Raw genomic sequence first — 19,759 nt, 5'->3', positions numbered from 1 at the left:
ACCGCAGCCTTGAGAGGATTGTGAAGCAAAGGCCATTCAAGAATTTGGGGGAGATTCACATGGAGTGGACTGAGTGTGGAGTCAGTGCATCAAAGGCCACCACGCACAGACGTATCCAGGACATGGGCCTGCCAAGCCACTCCTGAACAAGAGACAACGTCAGAAGCGTCTTACCTGGGCTAAGGAGAAAAAGGACTGGACAGTTGCTCAGTGGTCCAAAGTCCTCTTTTCAGATGAAAGTAAATTTTGCATTTCATTTGGAAATCAAGGTCCCAGAGTCTGGAGGAAGAATGGAGAGGCACAGAATCCAAGTTGCTTGAAGTCCAGTGTGAAGTTTCCACAGTCAGTGATGATTTGAGGAGCCATGTCATCTGCTGGTGTTGGTCCACTGTGTTTTATCAAGTCCAAAGTCAGCGCAGCCGTATACCAGGAGATTTTTAGAGCACTTCATGTTTCCTTCTGCTGACCAGCTTTATGGAGATACTGATTTCATTTTCCATTGGCACCTGCCCACACTGCCAAAAGATTCATGCAAAAGGAGCCCGACCAAGTATTGAGTGCGTATACACGAACATACTTTTCAGTAGGCCAACATTTCTGTATTAGAAATCCTTTGTTTTATTGGTCTTATGTAATATTCAAATTTTCTGAGATACTGAACTTTGGGTTTTTATTAGCTGTAAGCCATAATCATCAAAATTAAAAGAAATAAAGGCTTGAAATATCTCACTCTGTGTGTCATGAATCTATATAATATATGAGTTTCACTTTTTGAATTGAATTACTGAAATAAATGAACTTTTCCATGATATTGTAATTTATTGAGATGCACCTGTATTTTGTCAGACTCAGCTGTAATTGAGGCCTACTGTCACCGCATCTGTATGCTCACAGATAGGACTGTAATGTATCTGTATTGCCTCAACATTTCTAAAGTGTCGCTATGTTAACATTGTGAACATGGGTTTTCTGCTAAAAGTACCGGCAAAGTAGAGCAGGGTCTGATTAACTTCAGGTGAAGCTGGTGGATGTTCTGGAAAACTGGAATTGTTTCTTTTGCAGAAGTAATTTAAATGAAAGCTGTTAGAGTATATGTAGAAGCCAGAATACAGGCAGTGCTCAAATATTCGCACCACTTCCTCATGTGACACATTTTACAGAATGGCTCTCGTACTTCTCTTTTCCGCTTTTCTGTTGTGTCCATTTCACACAAAAGGTAAAAAGTTGATTTTTTTTTTGTTTTGTGTTTGTGTTGTTTAAGTAAGTTGGATAAAAAAAATCACAGTATGTATATACAGTATATTTCAGGAGGTGATATGAATTAATGTTTCATCAGAACAAATTAATTGATATATATTGAAAAATGTATATGATTTTCTGTAATGTGCTTGTTGTAAATTACTTCAATAGTGATTCTAATAATCTAAAACTATACAATTTAATGAGATATGCTTAGATACATAGTTATGTCAGTTATTACTAATAGACTAAAATTTAGGTGTTCATAACTGTTTCCGGATTGATGACGACGATAAGCCACATGATTATTCAGTATTATCTGCACTTGGACGAAAATGTGGATCCAGACACAAATATAAAAACCTTTCCTATACCTATACCTTTCATGTTATTAAAGTTACAAATTCAGCGGGTTAGGCATCTTTGAGTTCTTCTCCTCAATTCTAGTTCCTTTACTTTTGGCTTTGAATTTCAATACATCGTTTACCATTTACTCTAGATAATATCTGTTTGAATCTTTAGATCTTTAGATTCTAGCTGTTTAATTATATTGAAATGCTTGAATTGATTGATTGATTTTGTTGGCCAAAAACTAGTAAAACTTGAATACTATCAAATCTTTGCGCACATCAGAAATGGAGATGGTGATTCAGAGGTCTAGAACCAGTCTATTATGTCCACCAAGTAATAGTTTTTAATTACTGAATGTAAACTGCCACCAGGTTTCTAAAAGCTTCTCTATTTGATTTTTGACTCTAATCTCCTGAAAGAGTTTATTGACAGCGAAGCAATTTGTGACAGCGATTAGCTAAAGATAACGAATGACTCTGTTGCAAAACTGTAAATCTAAATCTACAATGAAGAACTCATTAGAAAACTAATGAAGTTCTTTTGAAAGATCTTCTCACTTCTTTCTCTTTATCTCTGTATTTTTTTCTGTTAAACTCTGACTTGTTACAACATATCCGTGGTTTTACAGCGGTTCAACAGTCTTCCTGTTTCTCACCTATTGTGAGGGGTGAAGGCTGAACATTTATGCACACTAATCTCTTCATTGACAGTACTTGTGATATTGATTTTAGTTGCAATGTAGCAGTTCATGGAAGAAGCAGCATCTGTATTTTGTGCAAATCAAAGAAAGACTAGAGTATCATTCATATTTAATTTGTTTCTATCCCTATGATGGACACTTTCCAGAGGGCATTGCTGTATTAATACTGATAAGCAGTCTATCACATCATCCATTAAATATCTTTAATTGGTTGTGATGTGTTCAGCTCAGCATATTACTGTGCTCATTCAACATACAAAACACAATTTTTAAATTTTACCTCATTTATTTAAGTTGTAAAAAAGTACTTTTTAGGGAGCACAGTGAATTCAGTTCTATGTAGTGAATCGAGATGGTAGAGTGAAATCTGAAATGTGTGGGAGCCCACTTGGATTTTACATTACTGTTCAGGTGATTTCACCTGTGTTTTACTTAATAGAAATTAATGTGTACTATTGAAGCCAAAGCTTCAGAAATTGGCCTGCTAAATATAATACTTAATAGGTCAGCAGCAGGTCTATGATGTTTAGGTTGGTTTTCTTTGTCATCTATTGGGAAAGTCCTTGTGGGTGTGTCCATTTTCTTCTCTTCTGTAGTGCTAGGGCGAGGATGGCAGACATTGTAAGACTACTGACTACAGACAGGGACAGGCAGCTGCACCAGAGCCAAAGTAGCACATTGTAAAATGAATTTATTTTCGATCCCTAGCAAACAGAGTCTGCAGCAAAGAGACAGCTTCAGCCTGAGCTGCATTGTTGACCGCCATATTGCATTTTGCCTCCACCTGTGTCTTAACTCCTTTTTTTATGTTTATTGGTGGTTGTGTGCCACGAACTGGTAGCAACTTCCAAGTGTGGTGGATACATACATACTTAAGCATAGACATATATAAATAGATGCTGCATTGGCTGCTGGATTGTACGTCAATGCCGCTGCCATATTGGTCCAGGGAAAGCTGCCCTGTAATCAAGCACAAGTAAATGGAGGAGCTGCAGTTTTCTGGATATAAAGCGTTATAACGTTTATATTTCTTAACCGATTTCAATTTTCCACCTAAATCTAACATTAATACACACTCCTCCTTATGGAAAACAATGAGTACAGCCTAAACTGTCATGACTCTAATTAATTGGTGACCAAACTTTTATTTTTACTCCAATTAGATGATAAACCCTTGAATATAAAAAGACTAATTGAAATTGGTTGAGAAATACAATATAAACGTTATAGAGCTTTTTATCCAGAAAACCTGCAGATGCTCCGTTTATTCCTATTTCTTTACGGGACAGTTTTGCTCGGTCCAATATGGTGGCAACGTTGATGTATCACAGCAACTGAAGCGTCTATGTATGTCTATGTACTCAAGCACATACATACATGCATTCTTACACACATATACCCTCATTCATGTGTATGAATGTATGTATGTACATGTATAACTGTATGTGTGTATATGCATGTATATATGTATGTATATGCATAATAGTATGCATGAATGTGCAAATGCTTAGTACTGGTATATATGTATGTAAAAATTAAGTATTCAATTTTGGCCTAGGTGGCTTCTCATAAAAAACTTAATGCAAGAGCTATCTCCAAAAGAAAACATCTACAACAGATCTCATGTGGCACTCTGCTAGAAATATGTACTCTGCAACAAAAACTGTGTGACAACCATTTATTGATTCCTTTCTGAAATGAATTTATAAGCAAATGATAAAAGATGAAACAAGAATTAACTACCAAAGTAATTCATTTCTAGTATATATGTTTATTTACTATTCACTTAATAAGCACACATGATTTTGACAACTGTACTCTTTTTTTTTAGGGTCCAGTACTGTGCCTACTCTGTATGTGCAGCAGGGAAACGATGCACTTCTGGATGTCAAGACTGCTGTTCAACTCAACAAAAAGACAGATTTTTTCTGGAAATTTAATAAAACTTACAATGTAGGAAAATTAGCTTATAAAGTGGATCCAATCATCTTTGACATGTATGAGGGAAGGGTTAAGATTTTTGCACAAAATCACTCTTTGCTACTCAAGAATCTACAAACAAACGACAGTGGCTATTATACTGCAGTAGAGTCTGCGGGAAAAGACCAAATGGTAGCTGAATACAAGCTCATTGTCCAAAGTAGGTTTCTTTTTTTTTTTGTTTGAATGTTCATACCTACTATTACCCTGTTTTTAAAACCTTTCACACCTGATTTTGATTGATTTTTTTTTCCAGAGCCTGTGTCTCCAGTTTATTTGAAAGTGAACTCCAGCAACTCTTGCAACCTTACTGTGACTTGCAGGCCAAAGGGCTCCAACATTAGCAAGACTTTTAGATGTGACGAACAGTCCTGCTCTCAGGAGGGAGGAGAGGAAGCCACAACCTACACTGCGTCTATTAATGTGTACCTGCAACAAAGCGTTGTCATCTGTAACCATAGTAACCAAGTGAGCTGGAAACACAAAGGGGAGAAGATTAGTTTTCTCTGTGGGCCACATCCAGGTAAGATTAAAAAGCATAAAGACATACAGACAGTGATTGACAGTTTGAAGTTACTCATAAGCATTCAAACATTTCACACGAAGAGATCTCTGGTGCTAACTGGTTCATTTAAAGTGGAGTTTTGAGTGGAGCCATGAAAAAAAACATAATTTGTAAAAGTTGCGCATTTGATTGAAGCTTTTATCTGCTTCCATTTACCTGAAATGTCAGATGTGAATTATACTCCCAACACTTTAGTACACACCTTTGTAGACGTATCATGGTGTGGCTGGGGTACACTTTTCTTCCACTTAGTAATGCAGGGCTTGATTATTCACTTATCCTTTGTATAATGCAATAATGCAGCCTCATGAAGAGTTTTCAGCTATTTCCCAAGGAAAATACCCACTGACTTTTTAAAGAACTTCATATGCCATTTTGCTCATAAATATACTGTATTTGCAGTAGCCAACCAATTCCACTCACACTAAAAACAGAAGAAGGGGTTTACATTGTGTATGGGAAGTTTTGTAATGCTCATTGTCAGGTGCAACTCGTCATTACCTATACAGTAGATATGTCACCAAATACTGTGGGAGTCAACACACTATATTTTCCTACTGGTCAGAAAAAGATTTACTGCTATTCCCCTTTGAAAAGTAGTCTTTGGGTGATCTAACAAGTTATGAATCTATAGGGACTTTGAGACTCAAATGGAGAGATTATTTCTGCTTTCAGAACACTTTTCTTCCACAAATATTTGTGAAATTAAAACTGCAATTATATGTCAGTATTTCTGATAAAGTTTTCTTTATTTCTTTACAGTTCCTAATAAAACCACCATCATTTCAGCTGTGACTGCTGTTGTGATTGTTGGACTGATTGCCTCTGTTTGCATCATCAGAAAATGTAAGTCCTAGTGTGCAAGGAACAATACAGTAAAAATCTTCTTAATTTTTAGCACATGGAAATCCAACAAAGCAGCAGAGCATATTTTGCTATACACAGATCTGTTGCGTAAAAAAGAGATTCAAAATAAGGTGATTTAAATTACATTTTTTTGGCCTTAGGTTACCATAGGTTACTATTTGGGTTTCTCTAATGCCTCCCTTTGCAAATAACATTATCAAGAGCATGGATAGCATGTTTATAAAAAAAAAAAAAAAATTCAGTAGTGAAAATGAAAAATACCCTGAGCTTGAGAGTAATATAGATGTCATACAGTATTTTGCATTTGACTCATGTATCAGCTTGATGAGCATCTGACAGTTTGTCTTTCCTTTCTTTTCAAAAATCTTTCCATCTTAAATTTTACGTGCCTTTTTGTTGTATGAATAAACCTTACTAACCTGAATCAAGATAGTGTTTCTAGTTTTAGAGCTCCATTGTTTGTTTATTGATACTAAATAAATCAGATTCATTTAACTTTTGTTTCACTACATATGACTTGCCTTTAGACCAAAAATATTCAATTGAATTGAACTTTAGTAAATATATTTTCTATTTCTCCTCACCCAAAATCATATACTGGTACTGTGAAGGCTTTAAAAACATTTATGGAGAAATGATAGAAAAAACATAGACTTTAATGTTCAATGAACAGTTAAATGAATAGATAAAAGTAAGTACTATCAGACCAGGGGTGTCCCTCTCTATCTTCAAGAATCTCTTGAAGACTCATCTCTGCCGAGAACACCTCCTCCTCTAACACCTCCACCAAGGTTTCCTACTGCACTGAAGCTTTAGTGTTGTCCCTCACCTGTAAGTCACTTTGGATAAAAACCAAATGAGTGAATGTAAATGTAAAAATCCTCTGCTGATCCTGTCTTTGAAAAAGTGGCTTTACTAACATGGTTACAGTAGCTCATGGGCTGAAGCAGTTTGAACAGTTCAAAAACGCACCAGAGAAAGCCAAGGTCAGTCATTTCAGATGCTCAGTAGTGAGATAACATTATGTCAGGCTGCAGTGCTCCTTCTCATCCTCTACCAACACACACTGATGCAAGCTACAAACTAGAATTACCGCCTCATGGTTGCCTGCCTCCGTCACTCAGACTAGTTTCAGCCTACATCCCTGTTTATCTGAAGTCATATAAAATATTAACCATTTGTGTGAAATTTTGTCATAATTGCTGTGTGAAGTCTTGAGTAATGGCTACAAAGTGTTTTTTGAGGTCACAGTGACCTTGACCTTTGACCTTTGACCACCAAAATCTAATCAGTTCATTCTTGAGAATGTGGATGCTTATGCCAAATTTGGAGAAGTTCTTTCAAGGCGTAATGGGATGGACGTACAGACAGACATGTGGATGGATGGACAACTCAAAAACAATATTCCCCCGACTCTGGCTGTCACAGTGCGGAGGCATAAAAACAAGTTGCTAACCTAGCATTCTTCTCACACAAATTAGCCTACTCACAGAAGGGACATTTTGGACATGTCTCCAAAAACATTTTTTTCTTTACATAAAACAGTGAAAAATCACTTTGACTGCAAAAAGGGATGTTTTCTAATTTAGATTGGACATAAGAAAATGAACCCTGTAACAAAGCCATACTGTGTAAAGATTTACTATATACTGAACAAGCAGGGTTGTAACAAACTTCTGTCACTTCGGGTGTGTTGAGATAAAGCGGACACATAATGTCTGGAGCCATTGTTGTCCCTATTAAAACTCAAGCTGCTCTGTGTGGGAACAGCTCAAAATATTTTCTTCCTTTATTACAAAAAATGAGACTTTGCAGAAGAGGGAACTTTAACACTTCAAAAAGAAACTAAAGCTTCTGAGAAAAATTCAAATTTTAAGGAAATCAACATATGTTTTTATGACTGACCTACAGGTAGAAGAAAGAACCGCCAAAATACAGTATATGCAGTTCCTCAGGTAAGCGTCAAGTTTTGTTTTAAAAAAATCTCGTCCAACTTTGCCAGTCAAACTGAGGAACAGAATTTCACATTGTGAATAATTTAATGATGGAAACCTGATTGTAAGGAGGAGGTGAAAAAAAGAAATGAGCTCAAAATGAAGAGCTTTGTGTTAGTTCAAGTGCAAGAGAAATCCAGCCTTAATTTATCCACTCTAACTCCAACTCTATATTCAGGACTAGGCAGTCTATCTGAAATCCCTCCGCCTCCTTGCTACACTAACTGCTTCACCCAGTCTGCTGTCACTGATCCTGCTGTGTGTTCCTGCAGCACCTGACACATGTACATGTTGCTGTTTATATCTACCCAAACGTGCAGGTTTGGTTATATGTGTTTTCTAACAAGACTGTGTGATTTTTCTTCCTAGAGCATCAGTCCAGCACAAACTCAGAGTCAGAGTCCTACAGAAGATGCTTCAGGTTGTTCTCCAACCTCCACCTATGCGTTGGTGAAGTTTCACACCACACCTGTGGAATCCACTGGGTACAAAACCACCAACTTGCCAGAGACTGTGTATGCTGAGGTCAAAAGAGCTAACAAATCCAACGCCAGATCCCCCCCCAAGCAAACAACGCCTAAAGCTGATGAAACGATGATATAGGACTATACCGCTGGATGCTTAGACTGCATTTTGGCTCAGCGAGGGTACATATACATATGTGTGTGTGTGTGTACATATGTATATATGTGTATGTGTGTGTGTGTGTGTGTGTGTGTGCTATCACAAAATAAATCAATTGTATATAAAAAATAAATAATTCTTTGTTCATTGTGTGTTTTGAGATGCAAATACGAGTGTAGAGAGGAAGAGAGCAACCAGATAACCAACTCTCCAAGCTCCGCTAGCTTTACATTAGCCACATGTTAGGTCTTAAATTACATTTAGTTAGGTCTTAAATATGTAAGTCCATTTACTGCTTCCTTTGTTGCTTTTCTTTTTGTTTTGTTAAATGAGTGAATGAAGTTGTGACGGTCTCCGCTGAGACAGAGGAGAGAAGCTACTAGCCCTCTCTCGCTGTCACTTCTAGTCGCGTTGCTCTCCTCCCCAGTAATGTTAAATTTAGCACCGAAAAAAACATAATAGTGGTAATTTAAATAGCGGTTCATGGGATTTATTAACCCTCAGGGGTCCCTCTGTCCTTTTTTGGACATTTTCTTCACTTTTCTTTTTTGATTTGCTGATCATTTTGGCTGTGTTACAGCTGAAGGATTGGATTTCTGCAAGAAAGTGTCTTTTTTGACATATTCTTAAAATCTAATGTCAGTTACTGTTACAGGTCTATTATACACTGGTAACACATTTTGTACCCTCTGGGGTTCCTCGCGTCCAAAAAAGGACACACAAAGAAAATGCTATAAAATCATCATATATCAATATTTTGTTCTGCTTTTTTTTGCATACATCTCTTAAACCACTTCAGTTCTGCTCAAACCTACCAAATGTTTATTAGTTTTCAGGATTTTAACCCTTTAAATGCCAGTTTGAAGACATGTTGCCTCTTGTTTTATTAAAAAAAACAACACAGAATATGAGATATTTCCCACATAATACATGATGGAGGGATGTGACATTGTTTTATATCAGAGTATTTTATATCAAGACATTTCTCAAAACCAGAATATGATCAGGGTGACTTCTGAACACTGGAAATAAATCATGTACTCATCCCGGCAGTAGCCCCCGTGGCACTCAAAATTTCCCTGGAATTTTCTAGTTAATGAATGTTACTATAGTACTATTACTACTACTGCTACTGCTACTACTACTATTATTACTACTGCTGCTACTGCTACTACTACTACTAGTGAGTGAGTGAGTAAATGCATGTGTGTGTGTGTGTGTGTGTGTGTGTGTGTGTGTGTGACAGATCAAACAAAGTCCTACTTGAAGTCACTGAGCTTCTTGAAGAGTGTGCAGACATGCAGATTCACTGATGTTGCCTTCGTTTTGAACATCTTCCCGCTCTTCTTGCTCTGCAGCCTCTCATGAACTGCTTTTGTGCTACTCTCAGGATTACAGTAATATCAATGCAGGTTCTGAAAAACAATGTAGTTCGTAGTGTGTCTTTGCAACAGTTTGGCACAAACAACAAAAACAGTGAATTTAGAGAATGGTCTTATCTTTAAAAAAGTCTTGATTCTGACTTTGTTATAACACTTCTAAACGGCAGAAAACTATTCACAATTATCTTTTACTTTCTTGACAGGGAGAATTGTACGACGTTTGCGGACATTTTGACACTTTGAGGTAGAAAAAAAAAGGTAACAACCTTACTCAGTGGATGTTGCTTTATCACTGCAGCTCTGGACGTCTGTGACAAAAGGCTGAGCAGGCTGTAGTGAGGCTGCGCCTTTGTGGCCACAGACACTGGTTGGTAAATGTGCTCCAACGTTGTCATCAACAAAAATAAAATGCATGCTGCAAAAACAGCCCTAACCCTTAAGCAAGAACATGTTATGTCAGTGAAAGTAAACTATCAAGAGATTCTCTGAAAGTGCTGCAATCAGCCCCCCCCCCCCCCCCCCCCCCCCCCCCCGACATGTGAGGTGACAGGTACAGTTAACATAACTAGTTAGTCCTCTTTGTTGAAACACAATGGAAATACCATAATATATTTTAAATAATCTCTGATAATAAAAAATGATATATAACTGTTTCTGTGCTTGTGGGTGAATAATTCTGTTATGATTAGAGTGTGTGAAGCATGTGAAGAACGGTGTTGGTGGAGGGCACGATATAGGAAGTTGGTGTTCGGGCACTTCACTTCCTCATATAAGTTCGTTTCGTGTGGAGTATGTGTCAGAATGGGACGTATTTTATTGATATATGCTGTTTTACTGGTGTGTTCGTGTCAGATGGAAGGTAAAACCTATTTATCTCTACTAATATTTCAAATTTTGGATTGCCTCCTTTTATCTTTAAATTCTGGTTGTTTCACTTCAGCACTGAAACATCGTGGTAAAAGACATGAAATGAGACTAAGGGAGCGCAGGTGAGGAAGAAACTAAATTAGAAGAAAATGAAATGTAGTAATAGCTGTCAAGCTGAAAAAACAAGAATACTGGAGTATAAAAATTGTAAAATGGGAACATATACCCAAAAGTAATAATAAGAAAAGGATAAAGATGAACTTTATTAAACTTTATTTGGAAAGCACCCTGCAGGAAACACAGCTCAAAGAAGAACAGAAATAAAATGTACAAAATATGGTGAACTTGTTTGATAAACATTGTTTCTCCCAGTAAGATAGAAAACTGTTTACAGCCACGTGATCTGACACAAACAAATAAGGGATTTATTGTAAGTCAGGCAGATATTGAAATAAATGTATGATGCTCAGTTGTACTTCATGGAAATATATTTTTCCATAGAAAAACTAGTGAGTAGAAACCTGTATAAAAGAAAACTCACTTCCTTTATTTGATCAGTGAATTTGAACCTCTTAATGATCATTATTTCACTGATTGTAGCAAGCAGTGTCATTCTACAGTAATCTTGAATAACTCACTTCTCTGCAGGTGTGTGGTATGGACGCTATACTGCTTACATGCCAAAATGTCTGACAGTAACAATAATAATTCATATGAGAATTTTCTTAGCTTGGAAAAGATATTGGTAATAGTTACATAGAAGAAAGCTAAAAGCTTGTTCCATTAAATAATTTGAAAGAACTACAGGAGTTTGCATGTTTCTCTTACGTTCTTCTGTACAGAGTAAGTATCTACAGAGAATGGATGGTTGCATGAAATAATCACAAACAATTCCACAAAGCGAAGTTACCTACACCCTACAGGAAACACAGCTCAAAGAAAAGCAGAAAAAAAATGTACAAAATATTTAGTAAAGCTGCATGGACTTAAATGCTAACAAGGTGTAGTGGACACATTTTCTTATTTTGATATGATGTGCTGAGTCTGTTCCTCCTGGAAGCGAGACTTTACGCACGCTTGTTATCAGGAGACAATTCAATGGAAAGTTACCTGATGTAAAATGTATAAACAAATTCAATAATGTTATTTGTTACTGTGGCTTTATATTCATTCAAGCTGTTCAGGGAGGGACCTCTACACTCTAAGAATTTTCACTGTAAATTTACAGTAAGTAATTGGCTAATAATTGCATTACTTTCACAGTAATTCACTGTAAATATTTTCACAGTAATTTACTGTAATTATTTCACAGTAATTTACAATAAAACTACAACACTTTACCGTAAGTTCACAGTTGCCATGCCCATGGAATTACTGTGATAAAGCAGTATTTAGCTGTGGACTTACTGCTACTACTTACTACTGTGAAATAATTACAGTAAATTGCTGTGAAAATATCTACAGTGAATTGCTGTGAAAGTAATGCAATTATTAGCCAATTATTTACTGTAAATTTACAATTTAAATAATACTGTAAGATATTGTAACATTCACTTGTTAATTGTGATTTTACTGCACCTACACAATATATTTAAAGCTGTATTGGTGGGTTAGGGTTGAGACTGAAGTATTGAGCTGTTCTTCCTACACAGAAAGTTTCACAAGGACAAATTATGTGAACTTAGTAAATAAACTCATTTCTCAAGAACCTTTCAATGACAGGTCAATATGAAATTGGTCAGTAGTCAGTATTTATTTACTTTTTTTTGGACGACTTGAAAACATGTCATATTATCACATTGTAAAGTTGTCATGGTGAACTTGTCGTTTCTCCCGGTAAGATAGAAAATGTTTTACCACCAAGTGATTTGACACTAACAAGTTTGGCAGCATACAGCATGTTAAAATAAACAAAGACTAAAATCATTAAAATATATAAGTATATAGTTGGAAGGTTTAGGGTGTGGCGTGTGATGGATGAAAAACTGCATCAGACAGGGATTTTTTTTTGTTCCAGAGCTCTGAGTTTTCTTTTCTTTACTTGTGCAAAGAGGTTACAAAAACATGACACACATCTTACAATCAGGTAGCTGGTGGCCAACAGAAGCAGCTTTTTCCCTGCACAGCAGACTCCACAGAGGCGACATAACCTGACCCCCTCTCTCTGACACACAATGCTGCTACTTCACAGCATGGAGCTTATACACTGGAGGGCACTCCACTTCCACTCCCTTTAACACACATATTTACAATTTAATATTGCCATTATTTACATAAACATGACTACAGCCTAACACAGGATACATGAGGCACATAACAAACCCTCTCTCCTGTCTGACCACCTGGTCCAGCCAAACAAGATGACTGGCTTCAGCTGTAGCTGCAGTCTCATGTGTGCACTCCATGAAACACGCACCCGGAAGTAGACCTCGAAGAGAGAGCGGTTAGTTGAAATGAACTTCCTGTTTAAGCTTTCCCAACTTTAAAAAGTCATTGTGTGTGTTTTTACACCTTAGTGAGGGGGATGCCTCCCAGCTCCCTCACACTATGAAACAAAATATATAAACACCAATGATATAACTATAAACTATAAAAGATGTCATTCTATATTCATCATAAATTCAAGGGATCCCTGCATGAGATTTTGATTGATCTATGTGAGACCAAAATTGAAAGAAAAAAAAAACATGGTATCTATAATAATGATAATAATAATAATAAAATTGCATTAATGTGGCAACCTGGGAACAGTAATGTGGGTGAGAGGGTTTTTCAGAAGACAGAATTGAATGGACAGAGTGAAGAGTGCAGTGGTGAAAGGAGTATGAGTAACATGTTACTGTCATCAGGGTCAGTTTCACCTGTTACACTCCTCTATCCTTCAGCACGATGTGGTAAATACATTTCCCAACCCTTATTAAACCATGATCAGATGAAGATGCTTCATCATTTTCAACTGATGATCCAAGTGTCAGACATGAAGAATAGAAATGGAGTAGCATTCAGTATTTACCAAAGAACCATGTACTGTCTGTGATTTCTGTTGTATCATGTGTTTGTTGTTTTACAGGCTCCAGTGCTGTGACTCCTGTATTTGTGCAGAAGGGGAAGGATTTAATGCTGGAGGTCATGGCGGATGATGTACCTGAGGATTTTTTGATTTTTCAATGGAAATTCAATGAAAGTAACACTTTAGTAACATTTTCACCTGGTAAAGAACCAACAGTCTCTAATGTTTACACTGGAAGGGTTGAGGCTTCTGTGAAAAATTTCTCTGTGAAACTGAAGAATCTACAAGAGGCAGACAGTGGAGTTTATATTGCACGAGTGACAAGTGCTCAAGGAGATAAAAAACCAGCTGAATACAGCGTCACAGTTCAAGGTAGGTTTGTTAACATCCCAGACACTGACAGAGACAATCTGCTGCCATGTTTCTGAAACGCTTCATGTAAACTTTCCCCCTCAGATCCAGTGTCTCCAGTTGCCATGACAGTAGACTCTGTGTCTAACAGCTCAGACTCCTGTAGCCTCACTGTGACCTGCAGCACACAGGACTCACATCACATCAACAGCACCTTTACATGTGACACCAACACCTGCAGTCAGGAGGGAGGAGAGAGGTCAAAGGTCACAACCTCTGGTGCTTCACTCAATGTCTACCTGCTGAATGACTTAATCATCTGTAACCATAGCAACCAGGTCAGCTGGACCAACGACAGTAAAATAATTGATCTCTTTTGTCCCAGACACACTGGTAAGTCTTTATAATAATTTGACACAGTTTGGAGTTAAATTTAGAGCATTTAAGGATTTATTTTTTAAATAAAACTTTTACTTTGTCCAAGTAAATAAGGTCTCACCCATCAGAAAGGACTAAAATATATCATGTTTTCGATGAATTGATAAACAAATTGTGTCCATTACAAATACATTTGAAATATATATATTATATAATACAGTATATATATTAAGGTAGGCAGGGCAGTTTTTTTTTTTTTTTTGCAATTTTCTATTTTGCTGTAATATTTTGACTGGCAGAACTGAACCTCAACAGAGCGGCCTTGTTAAACCAGGCAGGAGGAGGTGCATTTAAACTAAATCATTTAGTGAGTTTTGGAATGTTGGTAGTTTTAACTTACATTTGCCTCCGTCCATTAGGGTTTTTTTTTTCTCTCTTACAACAGATCAGATCATTTATATAATTAAAAGTATAATCTGTCAAGAGCACAAGATGTAATGCTGCAGTAGAACATTCTCATCATGATGATTTTAAGTAGTTGTAAATTTCTAATCTAGCTTTTGTTTTTTATTACAGATCCTGAAAGAACCCATGTCCATAGTTATGTTATTGTTATTTGGGTTTTGATCATAATTGTCACAGCAGGTGGTTCTGCTGCTGCTGGTTATCTAAAAATAAGAAAAGGTAAGTCAGAGTGTGCTTTGTAACTTAATACCAAAGTTAAATCTCCAAAACCTTATTATACATCGGAATTCACCATCCTCACAGTGTGTTTCATTTTCTATACCCATAAATTTGGAAGTGCAATACAATAATTATGTAATAGACAATATCTTAGACCTTTCACATAGCCTGGTATACAGGACGGGTTGTTGTTCAGAGTAGCCAATGTTATGACAAACCTCTGTAACTTAAAGCGCCATATGTTGGTTTTGTAGTTGATCATTGCATCTTATTCTGAGAAATTATTCTGTTAGCTGAATTGCAGAAAAACAAACAATCAATGGATGCGGTCTTTATGCCTTGGCCCATTCACTCTAACCATCCCCAGGCTAGATCCCAGGGGGAAGGAGAGGGGTATCTGCATGCACTGCTCTTTGGCAAAACACCTGTTTTGATAAAAACTCTCACCAACATCACAAAAATATCAAATCCCACAAATATGAGTTTTTAAAATGTGCTGCTGTGTGACGATGGAGTAATTTAGTGTAGGTGCAGCTCAAGTAATGTAAATATTAATGCAGTTCAGCTGTAGAAATCTCTCAAAATGAAGTGTAAATTAAATAAAGTTAAAACATATTTGTTGTTACTGACTTGCAGATAAAAGAAAGAACATGGAAAATACAGTGTATGCATATCCTGAGGTAAGTTTTTTTTTTCATATCTGCCTCCCAGAGTTGCCAGACAAAGAATTTCAGACTTTGATCAATCAAACAATAGAAACCAGATATGAGGAAACAGGCAAAATAAAGAAATGTTTTCAAATTCAAAAACTGGAGCTTTACATATATGATCTGCTGGCTACCCCTACACACACTAGTCAATATGCATTTTCCTGACAGGTGGTCTATTTGCTGTACATGACCTGTGACCTCTTGCTACACCAACTACTGCTTGGTCTTGCCTGCCACATGTGTTTGTCACTGATCCTGCTGCTTGCTTGTGCTCAAACAAAAGGTTTGCACCGGATCAACCTGATGAATTTCCAGATGCAGCGTGATCCACCTATCCAAAACACCCTACCGAAGTCTTGTCTGTAAATGATTCAACTTAAACTGCAGGATGTTTCTTTGTGCTGCATGTGTGTTGTCAGTTGTTGAATGTGCCTCAGTTTGCTTGTGTTACAGTTTTTTTTCATCGTTTTGCTGCTTTGTTAGGAATAGTTCTCAACACTCCTCATGCAACTATCAGAATCACACACTAGTGTCTAAAGAGACAATAACGTCAATACAACAACTACGTCATTTACAATAGGCCAAAGGCTTTTAGGCACATTGCTTCCACTATGTTTGCAGCTGTGTTTTCTTCTTCCCTCGCTCGCCTGTTATTGGCTTACACCAGGTAACCTACATGTGACTTCATACTGAGCCAAAGGTTTTGTGCCTCTGCGTATTCTTATACAGTGAATGAAATTTCTCTTCATTGGGAACCAGATTATTATGAGCAGAAGACTCTACAGAAATCCACACTCAGTGTCTTATTTGTGTTAAATGTTTTTGTGAACCACGTTTTCTCCATGTGATTTTCTCTGTGACAGTGAGATTACTTCATATGTTCATGATAGCACTATTCAAATGAAGTGGGACATAAATATCGCAAACAACCTTTGCCAAAAACGTCTTCTGTGATTTATTTTCCAGGTTGAAAATGACCGACCTGTGAATCAGACTCCAACCAACGATGCAACCACCACCTACTCCATGGTAGGGTCTCACACTGGACCCATGGGATCCACTGAGACCAGAGGCAATACTCTGCCAGAAAGCCCGTATGCTGAGGTAGATAAGCCATGAATTTTATTCCATATACTGCACTTGTAGCGATTTCCAATTTGTATTTAAGCGTTGCCCAAGCTGGTGACACAGCATGCAGTATTGTCACATTAGAGCCAATTTAAATGTCATGAAAAGCTGCTTTAGAATATTAATTTTGTACCAATCATGTGTGCAGGCATTCAGCCAGCTCAGCCAGAGAAAGACACGAGTGCTACAGGCCCTTAAATGTGCACAAATGAGGCACCGTCATGGAACACTGTATACAGTTCCCCTAATACATCCAAGAGCAAAGTGGCTCAGTCAAAAAAATAAAAATGTAATCGACTCTATCATCTACTCTGGTCATCAAATCAAGAGGAGTAGGAAAAATATAATTTGCAGTGTCTTTTTCTAAATGCCATGTACTGTATGTGTTGTGTAGAGTGGTGCAGATTCTCTCTCTTTTTGCTTGTGTTTAAGTTACAGTGTGTTGTGCTCTTTTCTCAGCCAAGAGATTTGTTTGAAATTAACTCGGGCATCTTTTAGACACAGTGACCTGTCCTGTCCTGACTTTGCTCTTGATGAACCTAAATATGTGTTTTACAGCCATTTCTTGCATTTTAGATAAAAATACAAGTTCATTGTGATGTCATGAAAAACAGGGATATCGCTTTGTAATAAGTGATACAGATGTTTGTGGTTTTGAAGGATACAGATGAGCTATTGTTAATGAGATTACTTCATATGTTAATACAGTATAATAGCACCATAATGTGATGTAAAGATGTCCAATGCACTTTATCGAAAATATCTTCTGTGATTTATTTTCCAGGTTGAAACAACCCAACCTCATGAGCAAAGTCCAACCAATGATGCTTCAGTTCTTCCTCCAAACTCCACCTACGCCTTGGTAGGGTCTCCCTCTGGACCCATGGGATCCACTGAGACCAGAGGTAATACTCTTCCAGAAAGCCTGTACGCTGAGGTAGATAAGCCTTCCAGGGCCTGAAAAAAGATCTGAAATTGTCATTGTGTTTTCTGAGGGAATTGTTGATAATTTGGACTGATGTTTGAAGTGGGAGAGCCTCATGATGATCCAAGCTGTAGAAGAGCGCCAACTTTGAGTCATGTGACATTTCTGTGGGAAGGAAAAGGATTTTTACTTCTGAAACTAAATGAGTTTTGAATTACTCCTCCCACTGAAACTCTATATCTATCTCTTCTATTTATATCCAATTTATTATTGTAAATACGTGTATTATTATAACCCAATAACAGTGCTTGGAGCTGTAATAATTTCAATTATTTCCCGGTAAGACACATATAGTTTTATACTTGTTTCTAAAGACTTGAATTAACTTTTTTTGATGAAACATGAAACAAATTATTAAAACAAAATACTTTTTCTGATTTGTAGGATGTCGTTGTTGTTGTTGTAAAGATATTAAAAGAATATGCCACTGAAAATAAAACTTTTCAGAATCAAATACTTGCTCCTTGTAAAAGGCTGTTCTGCAAAGTTGGTATATGTTCTGAATGTATGGATCAATGGTAGTATATGAAACGTACATTTTACTGGGAAAATAAAGTTCAACTCAGAGATGTTACTCCTGGAGTGTAACTGTATGTTTTAAGTTTCTGTGTCATATTTTGTTGTGCATTCAGTGTATCAAGTGTGTTTCCTATAACAAAGGTTAAAACAAGCTTAAAGTATTGGGAATTATCTATGTTTTGATCAAATGAACATGGAATTCACCAAACAGATGTGTGAAATCTTTTCAAGGATATTGTAAATATGACCTCATGCATTGTTACATATAGTGTATTAATGAAAGTTATATTATTTGTAATTTTTTCAAGAAAACAACATCCACAGACATTTTTAACAGGGGAATCTCTTTACAATCATTTTATTTACAGAATGAGATTATTGAATATTGGGTATAATCAATGGATAATCAAGAATAATTTGCATTTGTATTGAATATTAAAAGTTTTTTTTGCAAAGAAACAACATTTACATTAACAGTCATATATTGTGAGTATTTGATGCTTCAGTTCTTCCTCCAAACTCCACCTACGCCTCTGAGGGTCTCCCTCTGGACCCATGGGGGATCCACTGAGACCAAGGTAATACTCTTCCAGAAAGCCGTACGCTGAGGTAGATAAGCCTTCCCAGTGTGCTGAAATTGTCATTGTGTTTTCTGAGGGAATTGTTGATAATTTGGACTGATGTTTGAAGTGGGAGAGCCTCATGATGATCCAAGCTGTAATAGAGCAGCCCGATTTGCAGCATCACTGATGACATTTCTCGGGGAAAGGAAAAGGATTTTTACTTCTGAAACTAAATGAGTTTTTGAATTACTCCTCCCACTGAAACTCTATATCTATCTCTTCTATTTATATCCAATTTATATTGTAAATACTGTATTATTATAACCAATAACAGTGCTTGGAGCTGTAATAATTTCAATTATTTCCCGGTAAGACACATATAGTTTATACTTGTTTCTAAAGACTTGAATTAACTTTTTTTGATGAAACATGAAACAAATTATTAAAACAAAATACTTTTTCTGATTTTGTAGGATGTCGTTGTTGTTGTTGTAAAGATATTAAAAGAATATGCCACTGAAAATAAAACTTTTCAGAATCAAATACTTGCTCCTTGTAAAAGGCTGTTCTGCAAAGTTGGTATATGTTCTGAAGTATGGATCAATGGTAGTATATGAAACGTACATTTTACTGGGAAAATAAAGTTCAACTCAGAGATGTTACTCCTGGAGTGTAACTGTATGTTTTAAGTTTCTGTGTCATATTTTGTTGTGCATTCAGTGTATCAAGTGTGTTTCCTATAACAAAGGTTAAAACAAGCTTAAAGTATTGGGAATTATCTATGTTTTGATCAAATGAACATGGAATTCACCAAACAGATGTGTGAAATCTTTTCAAGGATATTGTAAATATGACCTCATGC

The 19,759-nt window shown here is 36.6% G+C and overlaps 2 protein-coding genes across 2 annotated transcripts; both read left to right on the top strand.

Moving 5' to 3' along the window:
* Positions 1–1,141: 1,141 nt before the first annotated feature.
* LOC111231170 (SLAM family member 9-like) lies at positions 1,142–8,412 on the top strand. The gene is made up of 6 exons (XM_022758194.1): positions 1,142–1,216; positions 4,122–4,430; positions 4,527–4,793; positions 5,598–5,681; positions 7,614–7,657; positions 8,066–8,412. The coding sequence occupies exons 1-6, from the start codon at positions 1,162–1,164 to the stop codon at positions 8,297–8,299; spliced, it is 993 nt and encodes a 330-aa protein (XP_022613915.1). The 5' UTR covers positions 1,142–1,161; the 3' UTR covers positions 8,300–8,412.
* Positions 8,413–10,479: 2,067 nt separating this feature from the next.
* LOC111231000 (CD48 antigen-like) lies at positions 10,480–16,191 on the top strand. The gene is made up of 6 exons (XM_022757927.1): positions 10,480–10,561; positions 13,640–13,951; positions 14,036–14,323; positions 14,885–14,992; positions 15,629–15,672; positions 16,186–16,191. The coding sequence occupies exons 1-6, from the start codon at positions 10,504–10,506 to the stop codon at positions 16,189–16,191; spliced, it is 816 nt and encodes a 271-aa protein (XP_022613648.1). The 5' UTR covers positions 10,480–10,503.
* Positions 16,192–19,759: the final 3,568 nt, after the last annotated feature.

The sequence above is a fragment of the Seriola dumerili genome, unplaced genomic scaffold, assembly GCF_002260705.1.
Source record: "Seriola dumerili isolate Sdu_G_001 unplaced genomic scaffold, Sdu_1.0 BDQW01000291.1, whole genome shotgun sequence".
Classification (NCBI taxonomy): Eukaryota; Metazoa; Chordata; class Actinopteri; order Carangiformes; family Carangidae; genus Seriola; species Seriola dumerili.
Note: the sequence above shows the minus strand (reverse complement) of the source record. Positions and strands in the feature narration are given on the sequence as shown.

Excerpts from the sequence above, each read along its gene's own strand:
- LOC111231000 (XM_022757927.1), top strand. The coding sequence starts at position 10,504 with ATGGGACGTATTTTATTGATATATGCTGTTTTACTGGTGTGTTCGTGT. Across the intron at positions 14,324-14,884 it reads CTTTTGTCCCAGACACACTG|ATCCTGAAAGAACCCATGTC; the intron begins GTAAGTCTTTAT and ends TTTTTATTACAG. Across the intron at positions 14,993-15,628 it reads TTATCTAAAAATAAGAAAAG|ATAAAAGAAAGAACATGGAA; the intron begins GTAAGTCAGAGT and ends ACTGACTTGCAG.
- LOC111231170 (XM_022758194.1), top strand. The coding sequence starts at position 1,162 with ATGGCTCTCGTACTTCTCTTTTCCGCTTTTCTGTTGTGTCCATTTCAC. Across the intron at positions 4,431-4,526 it reads ATACAAGCTCATTGTCCAAA|AGCCTGTGTCTCCAGTTTAT; the intron begins GTAGGTTTCTTT and ends TTTTTTTTCCAG. Across the intron at positions 5,682-7,613 it reads TGTTTGCATCATCAGAAAAT|GTAGAAGAAAGAACCGCCAA; the intron begins GTAAGTCCTAGT and ends ACTGACCTACAG.